The sequence below is a fragment of the Apteryx mantelli genome, chromosome 15 (assembly GCF_036417845.1).
Source record: "Apteryx mantelli isolate bAptMan1 chromosome 15, bAptMan1.hap1, whole genome shotgun sequence".
NCBI lineage: Eukaryota > Metazoa > Chordata > Aves > Apterygiformes > Apterygidae > Apteryx > Apteryx mantelli.
This window is the reverse complement of record NC_089992.1, coordinates 18,068,916-18,093,295: the sequence shown is the minus strand read 5'-3', so window position 1 is coordinate 18,093,295 and position 24,380 is coordinate 18,068,916. Positions and strand designations below refer to the sequence as shown.

General features: G+C 38.8%; 1 protein-coding gene across 1 annotated transcript in view; it reads left to right on the top strand.

Moving 5' to 3' along the window:
* The window catches only part of THSD4 (thrombospondin type 1 domain containing 4), a 414,956-nt gene that overhangs the window by 148,634 nt on the left and 241,942 nt on the right, over positions 1–24,380 (top strand). Inside the window, exon 7 of the mRNA XM_067305466.1 lies at positions 15,883–16,019. Coding sequence (XP_067161567.1) covers positions 15,883–16,019 — 137 coding nt within the window. The remainder of the gene's footprint in view (positions 1–15,882; positions 16,020–24,380) is intronic.

Sequence of the window (24,380 nt, the reverse complement as noted above, 5' to 3'; positions counted from 1 at the left end):
AAGAGTTCCAAATGCTACACAGTAAAAACTGAGGTCTGTAGAAGTAGCTACAGGGCCTGTTCATGTCATATAAAGGGCTACTGGCCCTGTGCCACTGCTGAACATGTAACTTGTGGCAGTTCTACAGAAGACGACACTACTTACTATTCAGGTACTCATGGTAAACCACCTGATAAAGTGCTTTGCTGAACTCAGGCCAGTAGCACACTGAAGTCTACATTTTAGGTTTAAATTGCTACGAGCACACAAAAATCTTAAGGTGAAGAACTCTGAATGAAGAACTCTGTTTTGAGCATTAATAGAAGAAAATTACTGTTAACCAAGAAACAACAAAGACAAGGAATTGAGAGTTGTGTTGTGATTTCCCAAAGCCTTTAACTAGAATTCCACAGTGATCTGGTGATACAGAAATATACAGCAACAGAAAGCTGGGAGTGACTGGTCAGACTTCCTTGGAAGTCTGTTCATAACCTTACAATATGAAATGATTTGAAGCAGGCACAATTGTTTATAGATGTTTGATTTCATTATGGCTCAGTAATGATATTTTTAGGTTTTCTGCCTATGTCTGTAAAAAGTATGACCAGAGCAGAAGAGTATATATTCCTGTAATTGTTGTCTTTGGCATTCACAGTGCACAGATCTGGTGTTTATTTCATAAAGCAGTTATGCTACTGCTACTGTGCAGAATGCATCACTGTATGATGTATGACTATTTCTCCGAACTGTGAAAAAAGAAACAAAACCTTTGAAGGTTGCTAAGGCAGTTTTTTTGATTTCTTCCTCTTTTAGAAGTAATTCAAGATGCAAGACATGTCAGGTTATTCTGGCCACTTTACTGGCCACTTTTATCAAACATCAGAACTTTCCAAATACCTAAATTCCTCCACTTTTACAGAGGAAAATTTGAACAAATGATAACGTTTGCATGTTGCTTATTCTCTTTCATAGTACCCCATATACACTAAAAATGACAGGATTATGGAAGATCAGAACCTTTCAGAGATGTTTCTGTTCATTGAATAAAAATCTTTACCAAATCTACTCAGCAGAAGGGTTTTTCTCTCCTTTTCAGTTCCCAGAGAAATTGGTTGCTTGCATCTGCTCATTTAAACATAAGGTAATCCAAGGAAAGGATGTATACAAAAATGTATACAAATGCAAGGAGATGCATGGAAAAGGTAGCAAGGTATTTGTGTTCCTTTAATTATTTAGGCTTCTGGAATTCTGTTGCAAAGGAGAGTTGAAATAAAGATTGTATGCATAATATTGAACATTTATGAACCAGAAAGCTTGGGCAAGTACAGTATATTTAGAAGTGAGATTTACTGTTACTCAAAATATCTGAGGTACATCTTATTTCTTAAAGAAAGGTGTATTTCCATAATGTAGATCTTTGTAGTGAGTCTTTTAGGAACTGTTAAATAACATTATCTACTTTAAATTAAATTGTAAATAAAACTTCCTTTTCTGGGTGTTGGTGATTTACTTATGAAAGAAATTTGAATTTTTATCTAACTACTAAAGTAAAAGACCTTTTAAAGGTCCTGTATTCAAGTAGCAAGCAGAATATGCTCTAAGGATAAAATTGACCTTGTTAAATAAACAAAACTAATTGATCCCATAGTCTTCAATATAGGTCATTTGGGTTCCAGTTCAACTCAACTGAAGTTAATGGACAGATTCCTGTTAGATTTAGTGAGTTATAGTATGGCCTGTTTTCAGCACTTGTTTTAGTCATGAACACAGCAGCCCAATCCTGTGCCCAGCCCAGTATCTGACATAGTTGTAAATTCTCAATAGAAAGCAGCCTCAGCTCAGCAGCCCCGGAGCTGCAGAACACCTTGCGAGGACCCTGTGCTGGGACTCCTTGTTCCTGCGCTTGCTTGGCTACATTTCACAGGGGTTTTGGTTGGCTTAAAGAGGCAATCACAGGATCTAAACTCCTCAGCCCATGTGTGCCTGTGTATAGGGGTCATGAAGCAGCTGCAAAGGTTTCAAAAGTTGCAAAGGTGCAAAAAACCGTGGCTCAGGCTGCAAAAACTGAATGAGCTCTCCATGCTTCAATGGAGGAGAGAAGAGGTTCTTCCTTGTGTCATTGCTCCCAATAAAATTCTTCATATAGTTCAGCTGTACACAGGTTATTTTTACTAAGGATGATGTCCTCTTTATTATGGAAGTTTCAAAGTTTCTCATTACTATTTAACATAGAGCTTACTGGATCTGGGAGGAGAACAAACTGTGTCCTGATATATTCAGATAAAGATGAGTTTGTTTGAACTGTATCTTCCCTTCTGGTTTGATATTTGCTAAAATATATTTGCAATTTCTAACAAAGCTTGAATATATTTTTGACTTAATATCTGAACCGTTGTACAGATATTTAAATATATATGAAGTTCTTGAAGCAAGATGAAGTAATAAGCATTTTAAATATATGAGCAAAGGAAATTGGAAGTAAAAAAAAATGGAAATGTTCCTCCATCACTGAAATGAAGACTAGAAAATGATAATTGAAAAAAAATTAGCGTGAGAGTAATAGAAGTTTATAGAACGCTAACAAAACTAAAAGAGACAAAGTCAAAAATAAATGCAACTCTCTCTAGTTATTGTCAGAAGATCTTCCCAAACCGAATGGAATTTTCTTTAGGCCTGTTAAGGATGAAGTATCAAAAGAGGCTCAAATAAAGACAGATCACACCATAGTAGTCCTTCTGTTGGGAAAAACAAATGTAGTTACATGTAGTTATTTCTTGGAGAATGTTTGCATATTGTTAGTTAGATATCTATATTTGCAGTGTAGCCGTCAGCTTACAGGCAGAGCACTGTTTAAGACTTGTAAGTCTTGTTCCTAGGCATGAGCTATTACAGTGTGTAAAAAGACTAGACATCTGCTAGTAGATTTTGGACCTGTTCTTATTTTTCTCTAAGTACACATGTGCCTTGAAGCACTTCCTATGTGAAAATAAAAGCGTATGCCTTTAAACAGAAACTTTGGTTTCACAAAACTTAAGTTCTGCCTTACTGAATATGGTGCAAATAAAACTACATCTCCTGAATGGGAGACCATTTGCTTTATTTGAACAACGTCAGCTTGTAGACTTACTCTAGGTTTACTGACAAGTGTAGTGGATACAGGAGCCCAGGACTTGCCAGACTTCTTCCTTCTCTACCTTGCAGACTGCCATGGGATAACCAGGAGCGTCACTCAGTCTGAAGCCTGACCTGCAAGTATATTGCTGAGATCCCACTCACTTTAACTAAAAGAGACATTATGTAGACAGATATGAGCAAATCTTATAAACAGCTTTGCCAGTGTCTGCTCTGCCACATTAAGCTTTCCATAAAGCAAATTCATAACTTTATCATGAGTAAGTACTGAATTATAGCCCATGGCAAACTATGCCCTGAAAATAACAGGGCTGTGTGGAGACAATTTATCCCTAGAACAATCAATTCTGACACATTGTCAATGTGTGTGTGTTCTGGAGACATTTATGGAGAAACACTGAGGTTGGCTTTACAAGGCAGTGTGCACACAGAATGAAGCCTAATTTAAATTTGCTTAATACTGTAATGCAGTAGTAGTGTGAACGTGACATTTGCCTGCCAAGAGTGTGCATACCACTTCTCTATGGGCACCCTCAAGGCATCTTGCTCAAATTACAGAGCTTGTTACTACCTATATTTAGACATTTAGGCAAAATGACAAAAACTGACAAATGGTAAAAGCATCCTGTGATGTTCTGTGGAGAACTAGTACTGCCACACAGATAACAGTGTGGAGTCATAATTGCATATTAAATTAAGATTTGGATTGAGGAGTCATCCATGTGAATTTGTACATTCTAGTCCTTACCTTACAGCATGTGGAATGTGAAATTTCTCTGTTGTCTATGGTGGTAGATTTACTGTCCACGCGATAAGACACAGTATATTTTGCAAACAGCTTGCAATCTAAGGAGCTGAAACAGAGCAAGAAACGAGGAACTTATTATCTACATTTCACAAGGGCATTCAGTGGGCAGTTGTGTACAATGATAGATTTTCTCTATTAATTTACCGATCGATTGCATTTTGATTTGATTTGCATTCCTGTTTTTTTTTTTTGTTCTGTGGCTATTTTTAATTTCCCTTTGAACACGTGAATACATTATTTAGCAAAGGTATTACAGTTGGCATGCTCTTTCTTCTAACATTTTTTTCTGAAGAATATCATTAGATTGAAATTCTGTGCAGGGGCACACTGCTTATTCAGCTGTCTCCTCCTTACCTCTTCAGGCTCATTGTTGAGCGGCTCTCCCTGCTTATCCACCATGTCTGTTTTCCTCTCTGCTGCCAATTACTGAGCATTCCCTTGGGCTAGAAATTTGCGACCAGGGCAGAAGGCATGGGAAGAGGAAGCTGAAGGAAGAGAATAGTTGGCATGAAGTCCAAAAGCACTGGCTGCACATGCTGGCTGTATGGTGCTGTTCACTTCAGGGAGAGGAATTTCTTTCAGGCCTTTTGTAGAGGAAAGACAGAAGATCTGAAGAGAAGAGGGAGGCCTTAGCAGAGGGAGGGAGATGGTTTTTGTTGGAGATGAGTTGAAGTTTTTAGTTCTCTAGAGGATATATGTGCGCAGATGCATGTAGGCCCCTCCCTCATGTTTTTGAGGATTGTGTCAGCCTTGACCAGCACTGAGGTAAAGGGAGGTTAATTTGGCAGAGTGTGTGGGGGGTCATCTGCAGCAGGGGGCCACAGGGCCTTTGCTGCAAGCCATACTCTTCTGGGCTCCTTGCATATGCCTGTGAGCATGGCATGAAGACCTGTGTGCTCAATTTGGGTGGAGAAGTCCATTTCTGAAAGATTTTAAAGGTTTGGAAATACTTTTCTTTAATGAAACACAAACAGATATATTCAAAAGTTTCTGCAAATAGGACTGTTGCCAAAATGCTTTCCCCTTTTTCATCAGGAAAGGTTTTGGGCTGCTGTGTTTTGTTTTTTGAGGACATTGATTTCGTGAAATGAAAGCTTAAGGAATTAATGAGGGCCAGGATGAAACTTTAGGATCAGGCAGAGTTCTTATATAATGGGATCAATTCACATCGTGTGCCAGGTAGTAAGTGAGAGCATAGGACAGAAATTGTTTACAGTAATATGGTAGCTTGTTCTGGTGATTTTCTTGCACTGTGTGCAGTAGACAGAGGTGCAGCCCTGGGAAGGGAATGCTGCCGGGGAGCCACCCTGCTTAACGAGCGCTGAGGGACACGGTTGGTACGAGCGCGTCGCACCGCGGCGGCACAGAAATGTTGTACGTGCAGATTTTATGACGACCGGAAAACCACCTTAGAGAGCACACGTCCGTGTGCCCTTCTGCTTCCAAATTGTTATAGGTAAACGTGACAAATTGACAACCACTCGGGCCGGGTTGCATAAATTCCAATTTAATAAAATAATTGAGCAAGTCACAAGTAAGCAAAACAGCGCTGGGCGGCCGGGGGGGAGTCTCCTGCTCCACCAACGGCGCGCACAACCCCCCCTCACAGTCTCCTTATATGCGATTCCAGTCCCGGGTATACGGGGCACCTCCTGTAACTTCTGCGGTTGCGCCGGCTGTTGCTAGGGGGTCTTTTTCAGCCCTCTGGTGGTCGTGGGGATGAAGGCTGGAGTCTTCCTCTGCATTGTGTGCCATATTAGCCTATCTGAACTAACATTGCTGCTTCGCTAGCTCAGCTCAATTTTCTCAGGCGGAGTACATGCCCCCCACCACAGGCTGTAGGATGTTCCCACAGATGTTCCCAAGGCTGTTTCTCACTGATGTAACAAATTAGTACATACCACAATACAAGATGTTCCCAAGGCTGTTTCTCACTTTGATGCAACAAATTAGCACATATCACAAAATGCCAGCGGGCCCGGGCACTGACCCGCAGCACAGACTGCCGTGGTTTAAACAGGCGAGGAGGTTCCGTCCTTCCTTCCCCTCAGCAACGCTTCAGCACCAGCGCCCGAGACGCTCCACGGCCGGAGCCGCCGCGCCGCGCCTCTCCGCTCCGCTCCGTTCCCCTCAGGCGGCGGCGGCGGCGGCGGCGGCGGCGGCGGCGGCGGCGGCGGCGGCGGCGGCGGCGGCGGCGGCGGCCGCGCGGAGCGGCGCGTGCCTCGCGAGGCGCTGCGCGTGCCCGGCGGACCCCTCCAGAAGCGGGGCGGGCGGCGGCGGGCCCTGCGCGTGCTCGGCGGACCCCTCCAGAAGCGGGGCGGGCGGCGGCGGGCCCTGCGCGTGCTCGGCGGACCCCTCCAGAAGCGGGGCGGGCGGCGGCGGGCCCTGCGCGTGCTCGGCGGACCCCTCCAGAAGCGGGGCGGGCGGCGGCGGGCCCTGCGCGTGCTCGGCGGACCCCTCCAGAAGCGGGGCGGGCGGCGGCGGGCCCTGCGCGTGCCCGGCGGACCCCTCCAGAAGCGGGGCGGGCGGCGGCGGGCCCTGCGCGTGCCCGGCGGAACCCTCCAGAAGCGGGGCGGGCGGCGGCGGGCCCTGCGCGTGCTCGGCGGACCCCTCCAGAAGCGGGGCGGGCGGCGGCGGGCCCTGCGCGTGCCCGGCGGACCCCTCCAGAAGCGGGGCGGGCGGCGGCGGGCCCTGCGTGTGCCCGGCGGAACCCTCCAGAAGCGGGGCGGGCGGCGGCGGACCCCTCCAGAAGCGGGGCGGGCGGCGGCGGGCCCTGCGCGTGCCCGGCGGAACCCTCCAGAAGCGGGGCGGGCGGCGGCGGACCCCTCCAGAAGCGGGGCGGGCGGCGGCGGGCCCTGCGTGTGCCCGGCGGAACCCTCCAGAAGCGGGGCGGGCGGCGGCAGGTAGGCGTGTGCGGGGCTGCTCGCTATCCTGATGGTCCCCAAGCGTGGCGGGACTCAGGGCGAGCTAACAAGGGGTTCAGTTGTAGGGGGTTTTATTACAGACCCGTTTGTTTTAGCGTCTTGTTCCCGAGGCTCCTCAGAAAGGGTGCCGCCGCCGCAACTGGCGTGGGAGCAGCCCGGCGGTCAGCGATGCTGTGCTCGCTGGAGAGCTGGGGCTGCGCCGGCGCCCCGCAGCCTGCCGCCGGCGCCCTGCCGCCCGCGTCTCTAGGCCCTCTTCCCAGGGGCCGTGCCACCTTGCTATGTGGGCAAGTCACGGCCTGGTGTGTCTGGTGCAAAGCAATGACTTCTCAATACTGGGGTTAAGGGAGTTTTAAGGCTTTTTTTCTTGGGAATTAGACTATGGACCCTGGGTGAGGAGGAGGACTGGTCTTGCCATGCTTGTTTACAGCTCCAGGTGGGTGTGTGCCTTTTCTGGCCAGTTTGCAGCCAGCCCAGCAAAGAGGCATCAACCTGAAGTGGCATTTAAGTCCTAGTTAGTGCTCATACCATTCGTTGTTCAGGAGCATCTAAATCCCACCTCTTTTGGAAAAGATGTAGGAGGGATGTGCAGTTTAATTTTTCCTTTCAAACCTATGCACTGAAATTTCCTCTTGAACAGCCTGTTTGTATTTAGGGAATGAAATGTGTTGGTATTTCATTGTGACTTAGGTTTGATTGATTAGTTTAAAGCACCTTAGGAGAGTAAACGCAATGATAAATTAACATGTGGGTTGCCCTTATTCCTCCATTCTTGCATTCGTTTTAACTGAGGGTGGCTTACTATGTGAACTTGATAAAGTGTTTTAGAAAATCACTCCTTTCTCCTAGTTACACGTACGTGCAATGCAAAAAATCTCTGTATGTGAATGTTAGTGCTTCAAATAATAGGATAAAACCAACTGGAAAGCATGCTAGGTTTACTTACTGAGCTTTCTGCTGGGAGCGACAGGCTTGTAATTTCAGCTTTGTGGAAAACTGGTGATTTTTAATTTATGGTCCAATTTCTGAGTTTCTTTGTTTTGATAGAAGATATAAGAGGATTCATTTATGGTAGAAAGTTTAAAGTGCAATGTCTACCCTATTATGTAGAATAGCTACAGTTTGTAATTAATCTTGAGGTCCTCATCCCCATACTGCCTAAGTCAGGGACCTGGCTGAAGCATACTATGGTCCCATTCTAGCCTACATGCCTGAGTTTTCTTCAGGCTGTGGCTAGATGGTAAGTTTCAGCACAGGAGTTGAGAAATACTCCCAAGTCTTGCAGTTTACACATGCCCAGGATAGCTGGTAGGTACTCACAGCTGGTTTGGCAAGGACATTGTAAGAAATGTAGTTTGCTTTTGGGGTTAGATTATGTGTTCAGTCTGTAAAATGAAAACTAAACAGTACATGTTACCAGGATTATTTACTGAAAGCACTTTTTTCAGTTAAGTCAATAACAAATAGGACTGTGTGGCTCCGTGCAGTAGCATGAGATTTTCCCCAAATTCACTGTTTAATAAGGTAGTTTAAAAAGGTAAAGTGAGAATTTTTACAAGACTTGCTTGTGCTAAGGTAGGCATAAGAATGAAAAGCAGATCCATTATGAGGATACTTGAAACAGTGCCTGTATAGTGAACTTAGTAACTGTGTCACAGTTTTAAAAAGAGCCCATTTTTGAGTGGAAATACATCTTGCTGCCAGTCAGTTTGGAAAAATCTTCACCTTGAAGCCTTCCCCTATTCCCTGAGGCCAGATAGATCCTTTGTAAAGTCTGAGATCAGATGACATAGCAGTAAAATATGTTGCCTGTGTGGAATCAGTCGCTTCACAGCTCATTGTTTAATTGACATTTTATGTCCTGTTGCCAAACCGATAGTGTAGTTTAACTTGAGCTTAAACTATATAGAGAAACTCGAGAGCTGTGACAAAATATTGGGTAGAGAAGGGTGTAAAGATACATGTGAGGTTAATTAGCAATGGAATACTTCTTTACTAGTTTGGTATCTTGTTTTACAAGTGAGCTCTCAAATCTGTTTGTTTTGCTGCAATTTAAGTAGTAAGTGTTCAATGCTTCTATAAATCCTAATGGGAAATTCTTGTTATTCAGTAGGGACAATTCATTTAACAGATTATGCTCTTCATAGATGTTGAAAAATATTTTAAATCTTAGAAGAATGTTGTCTATTTGCATCAGAGGAATGTTATCTGTAGGTAGTGGTAGTATGTGGTATATGACTAACTGAGGCAATGTTTTACAGTTGCTCTTCAAAAGAATTTGAAGACCAAAGGGTCTGAGACTGTCAGGCAAACTTTCATTCTGGTGGTGTTACTTCTTGTTGTTGGCTTGATATAGATATATATATATAGATATAGATACACTGTCTAAAGCCAATGGCTGTTTTAATATTTCTTTCTATAGGAGCAGGAACAGTTCCTAATTAGAAAGGAATGAAGGACAAAAGTTAGGAAGCAAGAGTCTCATTTTACAGAGCAAGTAAGCTCAGCCTGTCTGTGGTTGTTAACATGCTGCATTAACAAAGCAGTAGGCTTGTTAGGAAGAGGTAGGGTCCAGTAAAAAATGCTGTAGTTGAGCAGCAAATCTGTTCTTCTTTCTAGGAAAGATAAATATTTTCTTAGAAACTAGAAGGCAAACTTAAAATTTCAAGAATAATTTAAAGGATCAAAACCAAATGAGAAATACTAGGAGGAGGAAGACTGCTACCCCAAATGTGAGGCTTCGGGGACTTGGGACTAAAGGAAACCAACACAAAAGATAAGGACACTTCAGAAACACTAACTTGCTAGGTTGGCTTGGTTTTAATAACTGCAAAGATAAGAAAATGTGTACTGCAGAGCTGCTGCATGATAGCTCATGTTGCAGCTTATCCTTTTTTTAAAAAGAAGGACCATTTAAGAGACAGAAAAGGATAAGTAATGACTTTTATGGATCAGAAATTGGTCTAGAAATGTTAAAACATCAACAGGAACAACTAATTGGTTTTTGAACCAGAAAGCTAGCAAATACGTGGGGAATAGATATATTAAAATTGTGTTTCTAAAAGATGTTATGAGTATCCAGGTAATCATTCAAACTTCAACTGATAGGGCTTCAGTAGTTTGGACTGGATTCAGTAGAAGACTAGTAGCTTCGATAATGGTTGAAATTCCTTCTGAATCTGTGCGGTTGGATTTGACACCTCCAAAGAGGTGATGTTGTGACACTTCCTTGTGCTTTCAGTGTGTCACTGAGGTAGTGGAGAAGTAGAATTGTTTGATAAAGTTCTCAAAACTTCTATCATATCTAAGGTCCAAATTTTAGAGCAGATCTGTGCTAATCCTTTGTCCCCCATAAGGGATAACTAAAGTTTGGCTGAAAACTTTTACAGAAAGCAGTTGTTAAACATATTTTTGAAATAATTGCATCTATTCATTGTGGTTAGTTGTTACATCCTAGCTGAAGATTAAAGTTGTACTCTATGGGTCAAGTAGAAAATTCTGGGAATATGATGTATTAGCAGCTAATAAATATGTATCTTTGAAAGAGATTAAACAGCAGTAGATTTCAGTTATGCTGTAGAGTATGAACTGAAGCTTGGTGTAGTCAGTGTAATTTTACTTCTTTGATTATGGCAGCAAAGAAAAATTTGCTATCAAAATAAAAAAGAATTCCACTTGTACGTCACAGTCCCTACGTGACACTGTTACTCTGCGTTGGAAGAAAACTAGGGGATAACTGCAACTTCAATGCAACAGATGATTTGGAAAAGAATGGCTGAGTGTATTTAGTGTGAGATAGGTAGTATATTAGGCTGTATCTGTTTAAATAATAGATCTTCACAAGAGTAGAAGAATGTTTCTTGCCTTTTATGTTGCTCTGACCCAGTGTTCATTCTGCTGACTTCCTTTTTCTTCTTGCATGTCAACAGTGATGGCAGTTCTTGAGGTTTTATTTGTGATGAGCTTTCACTAGGTTTTGAGCCCATGTTTTAGATACTTTTTTAAGACTCAGGGTTGTTCCCTTAATTTTTCCCTCAAACTAAGGAACAGTCACAAAAAAGAAACTTATAAAAATGAAGAGGAAGAAAAGTTGTTGTTTTTTTTAATTTACATCTAGATTAAGCGCTTACTAATACCAGACATAAATATGGCTCTTTGAGGTGGACTGACCATTGAGGCTGAAAGGATCCATTCATAGATCACTTAACTGTCAGCTTCCAATTTCACAAAAGTTATGCTGGTGTTTTTGTTTGTTTGAAGATAAAGAAGAAAAGAATACACTATTTCCTTAAGGTCTTGTTTTCCTTATTCAGAAGTATAGTAGAATCTTCTTTCTGCCTTCTTTCTTGGTTCAGTAGAAATATATGCAAGAATAAAATCATGGGTAAGAACTCTCAGAAATTTCAAGCTGAGGTTGCAACTTCTAGGCTACACAGAAGCTACCATAACTGCAGAGCTTTTCTTCTTGAAGCAATCTATGTCAATAGCGATTCCGTCTTTGTTTTTTTTTTTTTTTAATTCTCCCCCCCTGCCTTCAAGAGAATTAAAACTTCTGAACTCCTTTGGAAGTCACCGGAAGTTTATGTGTCCCTCAGGTGTCAGCCTCCATAGAAAGCAGTGAAATGGATGACATTTAGAAGATGGGTGGTTGTATGGTGTTACTGTTAAAACACTGTAAGACCTAAGGCTAAATACGCTAATCTAGATGTTTGCCTAGGTGCCTGCTCACAGCTGTTGGAAATACAGTGCCTGAAATAGTTTAATTCTGCTACACCTCAGTGTTTTGCCAGATGAGTACAAAGTGGGACATAATGATTTGCAGTAAAGCAGTGTGTATGTATGAATGTAGTATGAACTGTAGTAAACTAAAAAGCTTCATAATATAGCAGAATTAAACTGACTTCTAAATATCTGGAACAGTTTGAACTAATACTTTGTATGCCTCAATTTTCCAGATACAGAAAGATGTCAAATGGATTGGCACAGTTCTTTAGATACAGGTATCTGTGATCTGAGAGTGGTAGATAATTTTCTCTTTCTTTGCCTATAGTCACGAGGACTTGGTGTTAATTAGTCTACTTCTTGTCAATCATCGCTGGGAGACTAAAGATAAAATTTGCTGGGAAATTCTAAAAGTTCAAAAGTTTCTACTCCTTACTTTGGTGCAAGGCCACTTGAATGGAAGAAAGTGTGAAAAATCTTGCTTTGCATCATATTGCAACTTCTCCAGGTATTTTTTGGTGTCCAGGGCATCTATTCCTGCATCTTTAATATGCATCAGTTTGACTTTTTAATTATCGTATATACACATATTTCCTGCAACTTATAATGCTTCATGATTTATTCTTGTTTCAGCACAGCTTTCCTGCAAGCTGCAGTTGGCAGGGAAGTCTGATTCATCATGCTGAGGTCATCTGCTCCAGAGTCAATATCACATGGTGTGTTCAGAGCAACTGCTCTTCCTCTTCATAAAATGAAAAAAACCTCAGCACCTTTTCAGTATCAAGCTTCATACTGAATTTGGTTGCTGAATGTTGTTCTTAGTGCACTAAAGTTTTTTGCCTTTTTTCTTTATTATTATTTTTGAAGAAGCTAGGCATTATTGGATTTACAGTAATTTGTGTTTTTTTAATAATCTTTTCCACAATTCATAGGCTTAATGAACTTGAATGATGCAACAACATGTAAATACTTGACTTCTGTGAAATGAAAGCTATAGCTCAGGTTTCTCAAATTATATGCATTAGCTTTGCAAATGGGACATTATCCCATCTAATAAATGGGGAATAACTTGGAGAATCTAAATAATCTTGAGATTCTTATGTCTCATTAATGCAAACTAACTCTGAAAACTTATTTCTTTCTACTTCTGGTCATGTTTTTTTTTTGTGCATGTGTCTTAACTGCAAAATTTGGCTTTGCCATCATAGCCTCATACCATGTTGTAGTTGGAGGAAAGATTTGGCAGGGCAGTTCTACATCGGTCCAATAAAAGCTTTCAGTGTTGGATTTGCCATTTGGTTGCTGTCATATGGGCAAATATGAACAGAGATTAGTTTGTGTCATGAACTCTTTAGAAGAGGCTAAGAAATTAACCAGAAATGGCATATTGCTCAGATAAAACAAAACACAGTGTGTCCTTTGCAGGCCGGATGGGACATTATTTTTTAATCAGACTTTGAAGGATGATTTTCAAGACTATATCAAGAATATGTGCAAGTCCCACATAGCCATGGTTGTTGTTGCATATATGTTATTTATCATCAAGTCATTCTTTATCATCAGATAATTCTGAATTATCTGCCTGAAGACTGAATTTTTTTTCCCCTACACACAAATAAAGATGCAGCTATGAAAAATTCCTCCTTGTATTTCATAGCCTTAGGATACTTCAGCCATATAAGGGAGGAACTATTCCTAGGAGTAAAACATAGTATGTTTTCTTTGCTGGGTTACTCTGATGAAGCCAGGTACCAGTAGAGGCAACATTTCTGATGTGGAGAGTCTGATGGAGATTGTTAACTCATTATGTACAAGTCACTGTAGAGCCATGCCACAGAAAAAGCCATCAGCAATTTGCAAATGCACTGAAGTTACAGCCTTATACTTGTGATGGTCAGTATCTGAGGATTACCGCTTTCCTCACAGATGCACTTTGTTTCTTTAAGAAGACTGGTGAGTCAGAACCCCTTTAAGGTAGTAGGAGGTTACTTCTTGGAGGGCATCTGAGGGTGATCACAGAGGGAAGCTTCTAGAGACCTCAGGGAACATGTCCAAGCCACAAAGATGCAGCAAGAATCTTCCTAGATTGGAAGAAACTGGACCGGAGTTTGCTGTATCTCAGAAAGTTTGAGCTAGGGAGTAAGAAACTGACTGCAGGAGTGCTATTTATTTCTGTTCTTTCCTAGTTGCTTTGAGTTTTCTGTATTTAAAATCCTAGTATTCTAGTATATATTTCAATAAAATGTGACTTTTTTTGTTCTTAAAACACTTGGTTATCCTTCACTCAGTAGAAGATATAAAAAGATTGACCTCAAAATTTTGGGCAGCTCATGTTCACATTACAGTATTAATACCGGTTGCCCAAATAATTCAGTTCTCACTGAAGTTTTGTGTTTAAATAGCTCTGTTTAATTCATAATATAGTATAAAATTGTGGATTCTTCTTCAATAGTTTGGTAAATAAAGTGCCCTTAATTTACACATTCATTTATTCCAAATAATTCTAATCTTTCTTGTAGGATGAGTCCTGTCTTCCTTGCATTCTTCCTGTGAAATAAACTGTAGTACCCTGAGATGAGTGATATGTACTTTAACCATGAATATTTTACCCTCTCCTTGGGAAGGCCAAGTTGTGCTCTGAATACTCTGAAATGCTGAGAAATGGGTGCCTATGGATTATAGTGCTTGGTATCTAGAATGTCTGATCATTCATATCTTCAGATGATACACTAGCTTTACTGAGTTTATTCACTATGTTACTGAAGCTGCAGTAAAATACCTTATGTTAGCTGTGTTTTGAAGAGTGGAAACATTAGTAAGTGAAGGATTATTTACAGAATGGCTTAAATGATTTTTGCTTCTGCCAGAAAAGGTTTTCAAGCGTTGTTCCTTAACAGTAGAGTTGGATGGCTGGAGAGTTTGTGACGGCTTTTGGAAGAATTTAATATATGGTGTGAAGCTGATCACTTGAAATGAACAAGTGAAAATGGAGGGAGTGTGATACTAATAGCAGTATCTTCTTGTTCAGGAGCTCTTCAGTTCTTGAGCTTTTGAATCTTCACAAAAGGGCAGAACATACAATATAAGTATTTTTCAATTTTTAGTTCAATAATGAAAAATGTGCTAGGTTTTTCATAAGCAATTAGAACACATGATTTTCTCAGAATTTTATAATCTAGAGGATTTTCAGTTAGAGATAAAGCCTGGATGATAAACTGGAATGTAGCAAAATTCGTAGGATGGTATGTGAATCTGTGATAGCTATTAGCTGTGGCTCTATTTTTGAATATCTTTTGCTGGACAAAAGACTGAAAATTGTGGGTTTTAGCTCCATTTTAAACTCCAATTCAGCAATGTCCTTTTAAATGTGTGCATTATTTTTTTTATCACTGATTTTTCAAAGATGGTTTCTGCTTAAAATTAAATGTCCCTTGTGCTTTGCTTGTCATTGTCCTATCAAAGAATTCTGTTTAACCAGCATATACAACTCTAGCATTTCATTTCTTAATGACTTCTTTAAGAAATAATTGTGGGGTTTTTATTTAACTTTATATCTTTAGAAATATTTTGCTAATAAAAATGAATATTTGTCCCTGCCCTTCGTGCTTCTAGCACAGACATGAGAAAGAGGAGATATGGCCAAAAATATTTCAGAAGTAGACTGTCTACTTGCTGCCTGATATGTATTTCCCTCTGTTGTTGTCTTCCATCTGTTTATACTCAAGCTACCTGAAGGAGCAGGAGAAAAGCTTATGAGCCTACAGAATAAACTTGCTCGGAGGAGCTAGTCTGTATATAGAATCAGGCTAAATAATTAGAGCAATTTCATAATTAGATTATTCCTATCACTCTAAAAGTCTGTAAGAACTTTTAAAAATTCATATATTTAAGATTAAGGAACAGACCCCTTTTCTGAGAATCCTCATTTCTGTGTGTGAGCCTAATTTATTGCACATCCTTCTGATCATTGTGAAATTTTGCTGACTCTTCGTAAGAGGAGTTAGGAAATGTCATGTCATAACTTGTTACAATGTGTATCATGCTGCGAAGAGACTAAATTTGGAAAGATTTTTCTAAAACTAAACATACTTATCATTTAGGAAAACATCTGTCATTAAAAAAGATACTGTTTGCATTTTTACGAGGTATGTTGGAATGCTTACCTTGGGGTTGCTTTCTTACTAAGTATGTTTGGTACATTTATATTCATTTTGCCTATGTTTTTTTTTCTCTCAAATCTCAGTGTTAGTTTAATGTGCATTTCCTTTTTAAAACTACTGCTGTAGTCTCTGTAATGGGGATTTTTGTCTTTTTCTTCAGTGAAGGGAAGTCAGAAGTGTGAGCTGAATTGCCGTGCAATAGGCTACCGATTCTATGTGAGACAAGCTGAAAAAGTAATAGATGGAACACCGTGTGACCAAAATGGAACAGCAATCTGTGTGGCAGGGCAGTGCAAGGTAAGGACACTGTCTTTAGCAAAGTAAGGTCACTGTCTTTAGCAAGGCTGCTGGTAGACTGTGTCCTATTTAATTTATATAACAGACTGATACAATGTTACTTTTGAAATGGTGTTAATTTTTTTTTTCTTCAGTAGATGTGAAAAATGCCAACTTTTATTATTGAGTTTATTTCTTAACTAACCTTTCTGTCTACTGAAAGGAAACTCTGGAATGCTGAAAGACTGGATACAGATGGTATTTTGGCCATGATTAAGGTGACTTGCAGTGAACTTTTTCTATATGTTTAGCTTTCTATAAAAGAGAGCTATGAAAGAATTGGAGCAAAAAGACTCGAAGTTTAAAAAAGAAAAAATATCTTTCTTTGTTCAGTCTTTAGAGAGGAGGGTTTTTTTTTTTTCAGTCTGCAATGTAATGGTTTGTTCAATTATATTTTTATTTTAATTGCTTTTTAACTGATGTCAGTGTGTCTTTTCTGATTGGCTTGTCTGCCATTTGTAAGATTCAAGTCTTATTGGCTGTCTGTTTACTCAGCAATGATGTTCTCTTAGAAAATACTGGGATGAATGGTTATTTTTCAAGGGTTCAGGAGGCACTACTGGGTTGACTTAACACAGTCTGCTGTCTAGTTATCTTTGTAAAGAATAAATACACTGTGCTTTCTGCAAGATGGTAGCAATCTTGAGCAAAAAGTTACGGTGTTTGAAAGAATGTTTATTTGTAAATTTGTTAAAGTAAGATCAGTGAATATGTGTATAAAATAAATTACCAGCAAGTGGCATTTGATGCTTGGCTGATGTTTCCTGTATCTGTTGACAGAAGAAGCAGAGTGGGTCACATGTGACTCATGAACCCAAATAGTGAAAGGTCAAATCCAGTTTAAATAGTTAGTTTGCCAGAGGAAATCTCTTATGAATACAACTTTTTCTTCTATGTGTCCAGATTCCTCTTACTTGTGCACATCTGGACAACACCATGTATATTTCTGTTCTGAATTTCTTAGCAATGCAAGCAAAGCCATAGCTTTGAGTTTCTTTGTAGATGATAGATCTGTGTGAAGCTGATTATTCTTTAAAGGCTCCCTTGATCTCAAACTGATTCAGAAAAGGCCAGAAAATTGTTTTAATTACAGTTCTGATCTATGACTCAGAAAACTGAAAAATAAGTTTAGTATTCCAGCTGTTATATTTTCCCAGTAACATGCATATAAAAAATATATGCTGATACTTTTGTATTGGAGCTCTGGGATAGAAAGCAAAGGTGGTGTTCTGCAGCCTAATAGGAATATTGTTCTGAGTTTTGAAAATCACAGATTACCTGTACAGAACGCTACTTTCCAAAGCTGCATGTAAATAAAGTGTAATTAACCTGGGATGTATTTAAAATCCTCACTGTGAATATATAACCTGGGATTCATAGAACTGTAGAAGAATTCAGGTTGTAAAGGACTTGTTGGAGGTCTTGTTGTTCATCACCCTCCTCAAAGCAGGGGCAGCTATATTGGAGAGATCTTGTTCAGGTTGGGTTTTGAATCTGTTCCTGTGTTTGAGCATAGTCATGATGAAGACTTTTTTTCCTCATGCAATTGAAATTTCCTGTATTGCGTCCATCTTCTGTTGACCTACCACTGCACACCTTCAAGAAGGATCTGGCTCCATCTGCTTTGTGCTGTCTGATTAGATGTAGACAGCAGTAAGATGTCTCTTTAGCCTTCTTAAGGTTAAAGATTTGTGGGGTTTTTAGTTTTTAAATGGTCCTAAGAATCAGTGTCTCTGTGTATCTGTTTAAACTGCTCCTCAGCAATGCTCAGTTAATGTTCAGTTAACTGGTGTAATATATCATTACTAAAGAGTTTAAGTAGGACCAGTTTTGTAGTGGTGCTCAGTACCTTAGAAGCAATAAAATTATTGTGAGAAAGCCAAGATAAAACAGATAAAGATGATCTTTATTTTGTGCACTTTGTGGTGGTTCTTGCTATAGCAAAGTAGAATTAAAGAGTAAGCTGGGAAAAGTTAGAGAGTTGAGTAAGTCTCCATAATGCAGAAGTAACGTTGAACATTGAATTGCTTTGGGAGAAGAGTACAGAACACTGTTTAAGCTGAATTGTGCTCAAAGATGCTTTGATATAGAAAGCACTATTTTAAATAAAAAACAAATCTCCCTAGTTTTTGTTCTTGTCTGGTCGGTCTTAACCATGTAAGTGTATGCGTTACTGCAAAATATTGTTGTGGGATATGCAGTAAGTATATACACACCTTTAGCTAAAATACTAAAAGGTTTGTATTTTTTTTTTCCTTAAAGAGGAACTTTAATTAGACAAACATATTTTCTGACTTCTGATGATTGATTCTTCTGATTTGTAACCATGCACTCCCTACTCATGAGTGTAATCTCAGTAAAATTGTAAGGTGATTTTTCAGCTGAGCGCGTATTTTATTGATACTTCTATAGGAGAAGATCAAATGGGAACGTTCTACATGATGACTCAGATTAGGTTCACTTTAAATTTTAGTCCAAACGAGAATGCTGTCTTTCCAGAATGATGAGGAACTTTGTTTTACTTTCCTTTTCCTTTCTTTTAAGCCCAATATTTTTTGTTTCATTCTACTCTATTCTTTATTTCTCACTTTCACTTCCTGCTGCTACGCTGCTGAAATGCCTCCTATGACTAGTCGTATTTTAGTTTTTGGACATATCAAAAGTTGAAAATTATGGAAATAGCTACCATGAATTTCCAAGGTAGTATTACAAATGTAAGTTCACATAGTAATAGCATGGATATTTGGATTTTTAACTGCAGCAGATCTCTTGGACAATTTGAGGCTTACATAACTAGGTTTTATTTCTTTCAGTATAAATATATTGTTTCTTGACTTAATAGGTGATACTCCCTGTTTTATTTAAAGATTTAGTTGCGAATCTTATTTCTCAAATGCACATCAGTGATTTCTTTACAAATGCATTTTAACTGATTTAGCTGAAAAGGTTTTTAATGGATTAATAAATCTTAATGTCATAACATTCATGTTGTCAAGAAAAAAAAATCATAGAATTCATGTTTGATTTAGTGCACTAGTAGGATAGAATATGTTTTGTTTGCCAGGTGACATCAGATAAGTTACAACAAAGAAATTGCATAATGCTGAATCCTTTCTTTAGTAATTTAGAGTGTAACCTAAACATTGTAGGATTAGAAAAGAAAAAGTCTTGTGCAAACATTTGGAGGTTAATACAGTTATTTAATTCTGATGTATATGTGTTTAAGTGATTTATAATGCAAAACATGAGATTCAGTTCATAAATGCTTACACCTTTTGTTGTGCAAGTCCACAACATAAAGAAACTCAGTTCTTGATTCACAATAGGTGAAATTGTGCATCTGCCTAGCTCACATTATGTTTGAGCCCTAGGAGTATATCCTAAATTGAGTGTGATTTTTCTGTATGCATTTGTGTAAATGTGGGCTCTCTTGTTTTGTTTCTTTTTGTTTGTTTTTTGTTTTGTTTTTTTCCCTGAGAAAATTTATTTTAAACCTATTTTTACGTTTCTAATCCAACTCCCATCTTAATTTTTTGCTAGTAAAGCCCTTTCCTTTTACTGTTTTCAACTTCTGGAAAGATTCTGAATCTATTAAAATATTTTCTAATTGCTTTAGCATGAACATCTCTTTGCATCTGCCTTTGCCTATCTTTGGGAAAAATGCAGAGGACAGTGATTCAGTATGATCATTTAGTATTCTTTAGTCAGAACATGTGTTAACTGCATTATAATTATATCATGATGTAGTATATAGTTTACCATTATTTTTATTAAATCTACTGCACATTAGACTGTACATATTTCAAAATACTGAATTGTGTTGCTTTAACTAGAAAGAGGAGTACTTGAATTCCTATGTATATTATGAAGCATATAGCCTAAGCTATTGTGCAGTTCTGTCCTTCTATTTTAATAGTGGAAAAAATACTGTTCAAAAATGTGTTACAGATGATGTTTCTTTTTCATTATTTTGTGTATCTGTCCTATTTCTTTCTCCTCCCCCATGCAGGTATACATTTTGTTAGTTTGTGCTTATTTTATTCCTAATTGTGTTGTTGCTAGTTGCATTTTTGGTGTTTGAGCCTCAAGAAGTCAGTGTAGGCAGCAGGTCCATCTTGTCACTTGGACCTGCAGAATTTCATAAGGCTTGAGAACAAGACTGTATTTGGTTCTTTGCTTCTTGTTAAGAAAGAAAAATTGCAAGTCCAGTCTTTATTGTATTCCTTCTCAACTTTCTGTTACCAGCTCCCAGGTGAGGAGACTGGGCTCCTCCTGGTCTCACTGAGCTGACCTCTCTATAGTGTAGCAAAGAAGAATGTAATCACCACCATTTTTTTGATTCTGGATTGCTTTCTGAACAGATACAAATATCATACGGTGAAAATCATGTATAGGTTTTTGACTCTTTTAATATGGTAGCAAACAAGCTCATCTCATGTTGTTTAATATATGTGATGATAAAGTAGGTAGAAACAACCTTCTGCTGCTGTTTAGCTCTCAAGTACTATAGATTGGTTTGAAGAAGCACAGCTGCTTTTAGGTGCTGGTTATTTTCAGCATAGAAGTAAAGTTCTGTCCTCTTACAAAAGCTGTTTGGATTATAAGAAACGGGTTTGGAATGAAGCTGAAAGGTATGAAGAATTCTTGCCAAAAAATTATGGTGCTTGAAAGTTACACAAATATTTTCTTTAAGGTTCATGTCTATGTTGCGCTGTATTTACTGGCCTTTGGGTGGTAGTGGTATGTAAATTCTCAAGTTTAAACTGTAACAAGGGTGTTAGACTTGAAGAGATCAACCAATTAGCTTCTTTACAAGGTCTGTGAAAGAAAATAAGTGTTTTATTTATAGATCTGGCACACAGTGGACCAAATTTCTCACTCTGCCTATGTTAATAGGGCTTCTGTTAGAGGGGATTAGAATTTTGGAACATCAACTGCTACTGTATTGTAATCCACAATAGTTACTAATCTAGGGCAAGTTCTTTCATTGTAATTAACTGTGACACTGGAGAATACTACTCATTATGAAAAATAGTGGCAGGATCTAGTCCTTTCACCTTTTTACAGCTGAACACAACTAAATCATGGGTACAACACAAGACAGAAGAAAGCTTTGTGCTTAGAGGACTACATAAAGAGTTCTGTAGTGGTGGTGTGTTCCCCCCTCCCCGTGGACTGTTGTTATTTGTCTTCCTGCAGTAGCTAGAGTAGTTTATATTTCTTGACTTGTTACATTTTTTTCCTAGGTTCATGACTTTTAACACAAATTATTGAAAGGTGAGTTCTCAAAAGTTTATTCTCATAAGGATTGCATTGAGGAAAGCAGGTGAAATTTAAAGAAGATGGAAGTAATTATTGTTTTTTGTCAGGTTGCTTCTTATTAATATTTTATTATGCATCTTTCTGTAAGTTTTAAAAAAAAATCCATGAATTTCTGCTTAAGTGGTCTGAAAAGATTTGGGATCAGCTTCAGTTTCATCTCGCGGCAAGTCTGGAGTAACTTCACTGATCACAACGTTCCTTTGAAGTGTTTACATATCATTATCTGCTGCTGTCAAGAGACTACCACGATTAAGACAAGTTAGTTACAAAGCCAAGACTTCAGGGATATACAGATCATGATTCAACTTCTGGCCTTTCCAGTTGCTAATGAGGGAAATCATTAGCACCCTTCCCCGTATGCTTTTTAGTTTTCTGGCTGTCCAAATGTATCTTGCCACGCAGAATCCCCAGCTGGCAATGTTCATATGGGCTTATTTAGATGCAACAATTTGCTTTCATTTAATAACATTCAATCTGAGCGTATTTGTGAATTCACTTACCACTACCTTCATTTTATAAATGCAGTTGTTCTGTGGTGTTATTGTATATGTGTCAGAGTGATTCCTTGTTGTATTTTGTAACAAACATTGGTAAGATCTGTATGACTAGGGTGTGATTGTTGGTTTGTTTAGTGGTGAGACTGTTACTTGCTAAAGAGTAAATAAAGGTTAACTTTTTAGTAGCTTTGCTGGGACATAAGTCAGAGGTATAACATTAGCCTGTCATTGAAAACTAGTTAATATTGCAGGTCTTGATTACTGTTTTGTGTGTTACTGTGTTAAGACTGTATTGTGACTGAAGTCTCTAAGAGATTCCAGAAAAATGAGAACAAAGCTACAGGGTGATCAGAGGGGAGAAGCTGTAGAAGCATTTGTTGTTTATATGTATTTGGTCAGTACTGTAAGTGTGTGGTTCACAATTCTCTTCTGCTTCGTCCTGCTTGAGGAGTTTATGCCTTGTCCTTGTCTCTCTTGGTGGCCCGTTGTAGGTTTCTTCAGCAATGGTGCAAGATACTCCAGAAAATGTCAGTCTGGGTAGGTATGACTCTTTTTAGATGCGTTTTACCTGGGTGAAAGGTGTCATAGGCTTTGTCCCTGTTTTGCCAGTAACTGGAAGAGTTGTTGATGTCCATCCTGCCAGCACTTAAGTATGTCCCTTGAAGTATGTGGTTTTACAGTTTGGGTTACAGAGGGTTGGGGGAAGTTACGTTACAACTTGTTCTAGAACAGTCATGAAAGGTGAGATTTAGTATTAGTAACGAGCAAGTCTCTTCTAAAATAAAGTTTATAAGAGAATAAAGTATGGCAGTTTGATTCTTTATTTGCAATACATATGGAAACTGGAAAGAAAGTGCCTATATTGGTATTGCTTTTAGAAAACTATCAAAAAAAAGCAACTCAACCTCCTTATAAACACATCATTTTTGTATAAGCTGTATTTTTCGGGTCAACATTTTATAGCTTTCCTCTGCAAACTATGAAGGAGTGTTTCGTTTAATGTATTTGGTATATTTAAATAAGATAGAAGGCTTTCATCTCTCAAAAAGCACCTGGAGAATCTCTATAAAATATCAAAATTTAAAAATTGTAAAGATGGCCTTGTGGTCCAGATATATAATTTTCCAGAACTAGTTTCCTCCCATGTGCATGCCAGCGTTGGTAGAAATAGGGAAAATAAAAGGGGGATGAATAAAATAATCCAAATACGTTACCTAATGCTAAAATGCCTATTGTTTCCCTTTAGTGCATATAGGGAAAATCTTGCTGTAGCCCACAAATGTAACTCTGCATGTGAGCTGCTCAGAAAGATCTTTGGATTTATTTTAGACAAGGGGAGAATATTGTTGCATTATGTGGTGTTCAGTCCTTGCACTGGTTGTTATAAGAAAGTAGTATACTTTGAATGAAAAGGTTAGTATTTTTCATAAATCTGACAGTTTGGCAAATGATCAGCCTCTTATTGCAGATGCTCAGCGTCTTTCAAAATAGGGATAAATCATATGTGGACATCCTGGTTACATGTGTGGACACACCGGTGCAAACTCTCTGGTGAAACTGGTGACACATATTGCCTGTTTCCTTGGACTGGAGATTTTGTATTTCACTTAGGAAGTACAAAAGTTTCTTAAATTATATTTAATAGTGATTAAACAGTCTACACACTGTAGAGTGAACAGGGATGTAGCTGAAGGATATAATAATTAGAGAACCAACTGATTTATGTTTTGTACTATCTAATGCATCTGAGTATTTCTCTGAGAAATTGTCAGCATTTACGCTTAACAGTGAAAATGTCTCCCCAGTAGCAAAGCTTATTCAAATTTTAGCGGCAATAGGTAGCTTTTCCTTAACTCTATGTTAGTGTTCTGTTTTGTTTTAAATCAGGTATTTAAGTTGTCTAAAGGAATTTGTGGTCTCTGTCACCCTCTGTTGGACATCTTACTGCATTACCAAAGCAAGAATAAAAGACTTCTGTTAAAAAAATAGTCCATTTTGTCCCTATGTGTGTTGTCTGGTTAGTATTTTGAGTTTACCTAATCTTTGAAATGACAGATGGAAAATCATGCTATAATAAGAATAATAAAAATTATGAAGTGAGAAATAGGGTAAAGAATGCCATAGAGAGTCATGTTTACTTTCATCTGAAATAAAGATTATATGTGTAGAAAGTAAGGTGTTTCTTGCTTTTTAAGGATTCGGATCATGAGGCAACCACAGTTAACTTCAATTTAATTAGAGATTCCGGTTACACAAAATGCAGTCATAGCCGTTATACTGAAGATTCATTAAACGTAAGTTTTGTCCAGTGACCTTTCTTTTAGAAAGACTTCATGCAATTAATGCATTGCTGAGGAGAAAAACTATACCTTTGTTTCCAGTAATTTTGAATTTAGCTATAAAGGCTTCTGTTCTTATTCCACTGAAGAGGGAGAACTTCTTACTCCTGGGACTGCACTGCAATACTCTGACAGGAAGACAAGATTATCTAAATATTTTTCTG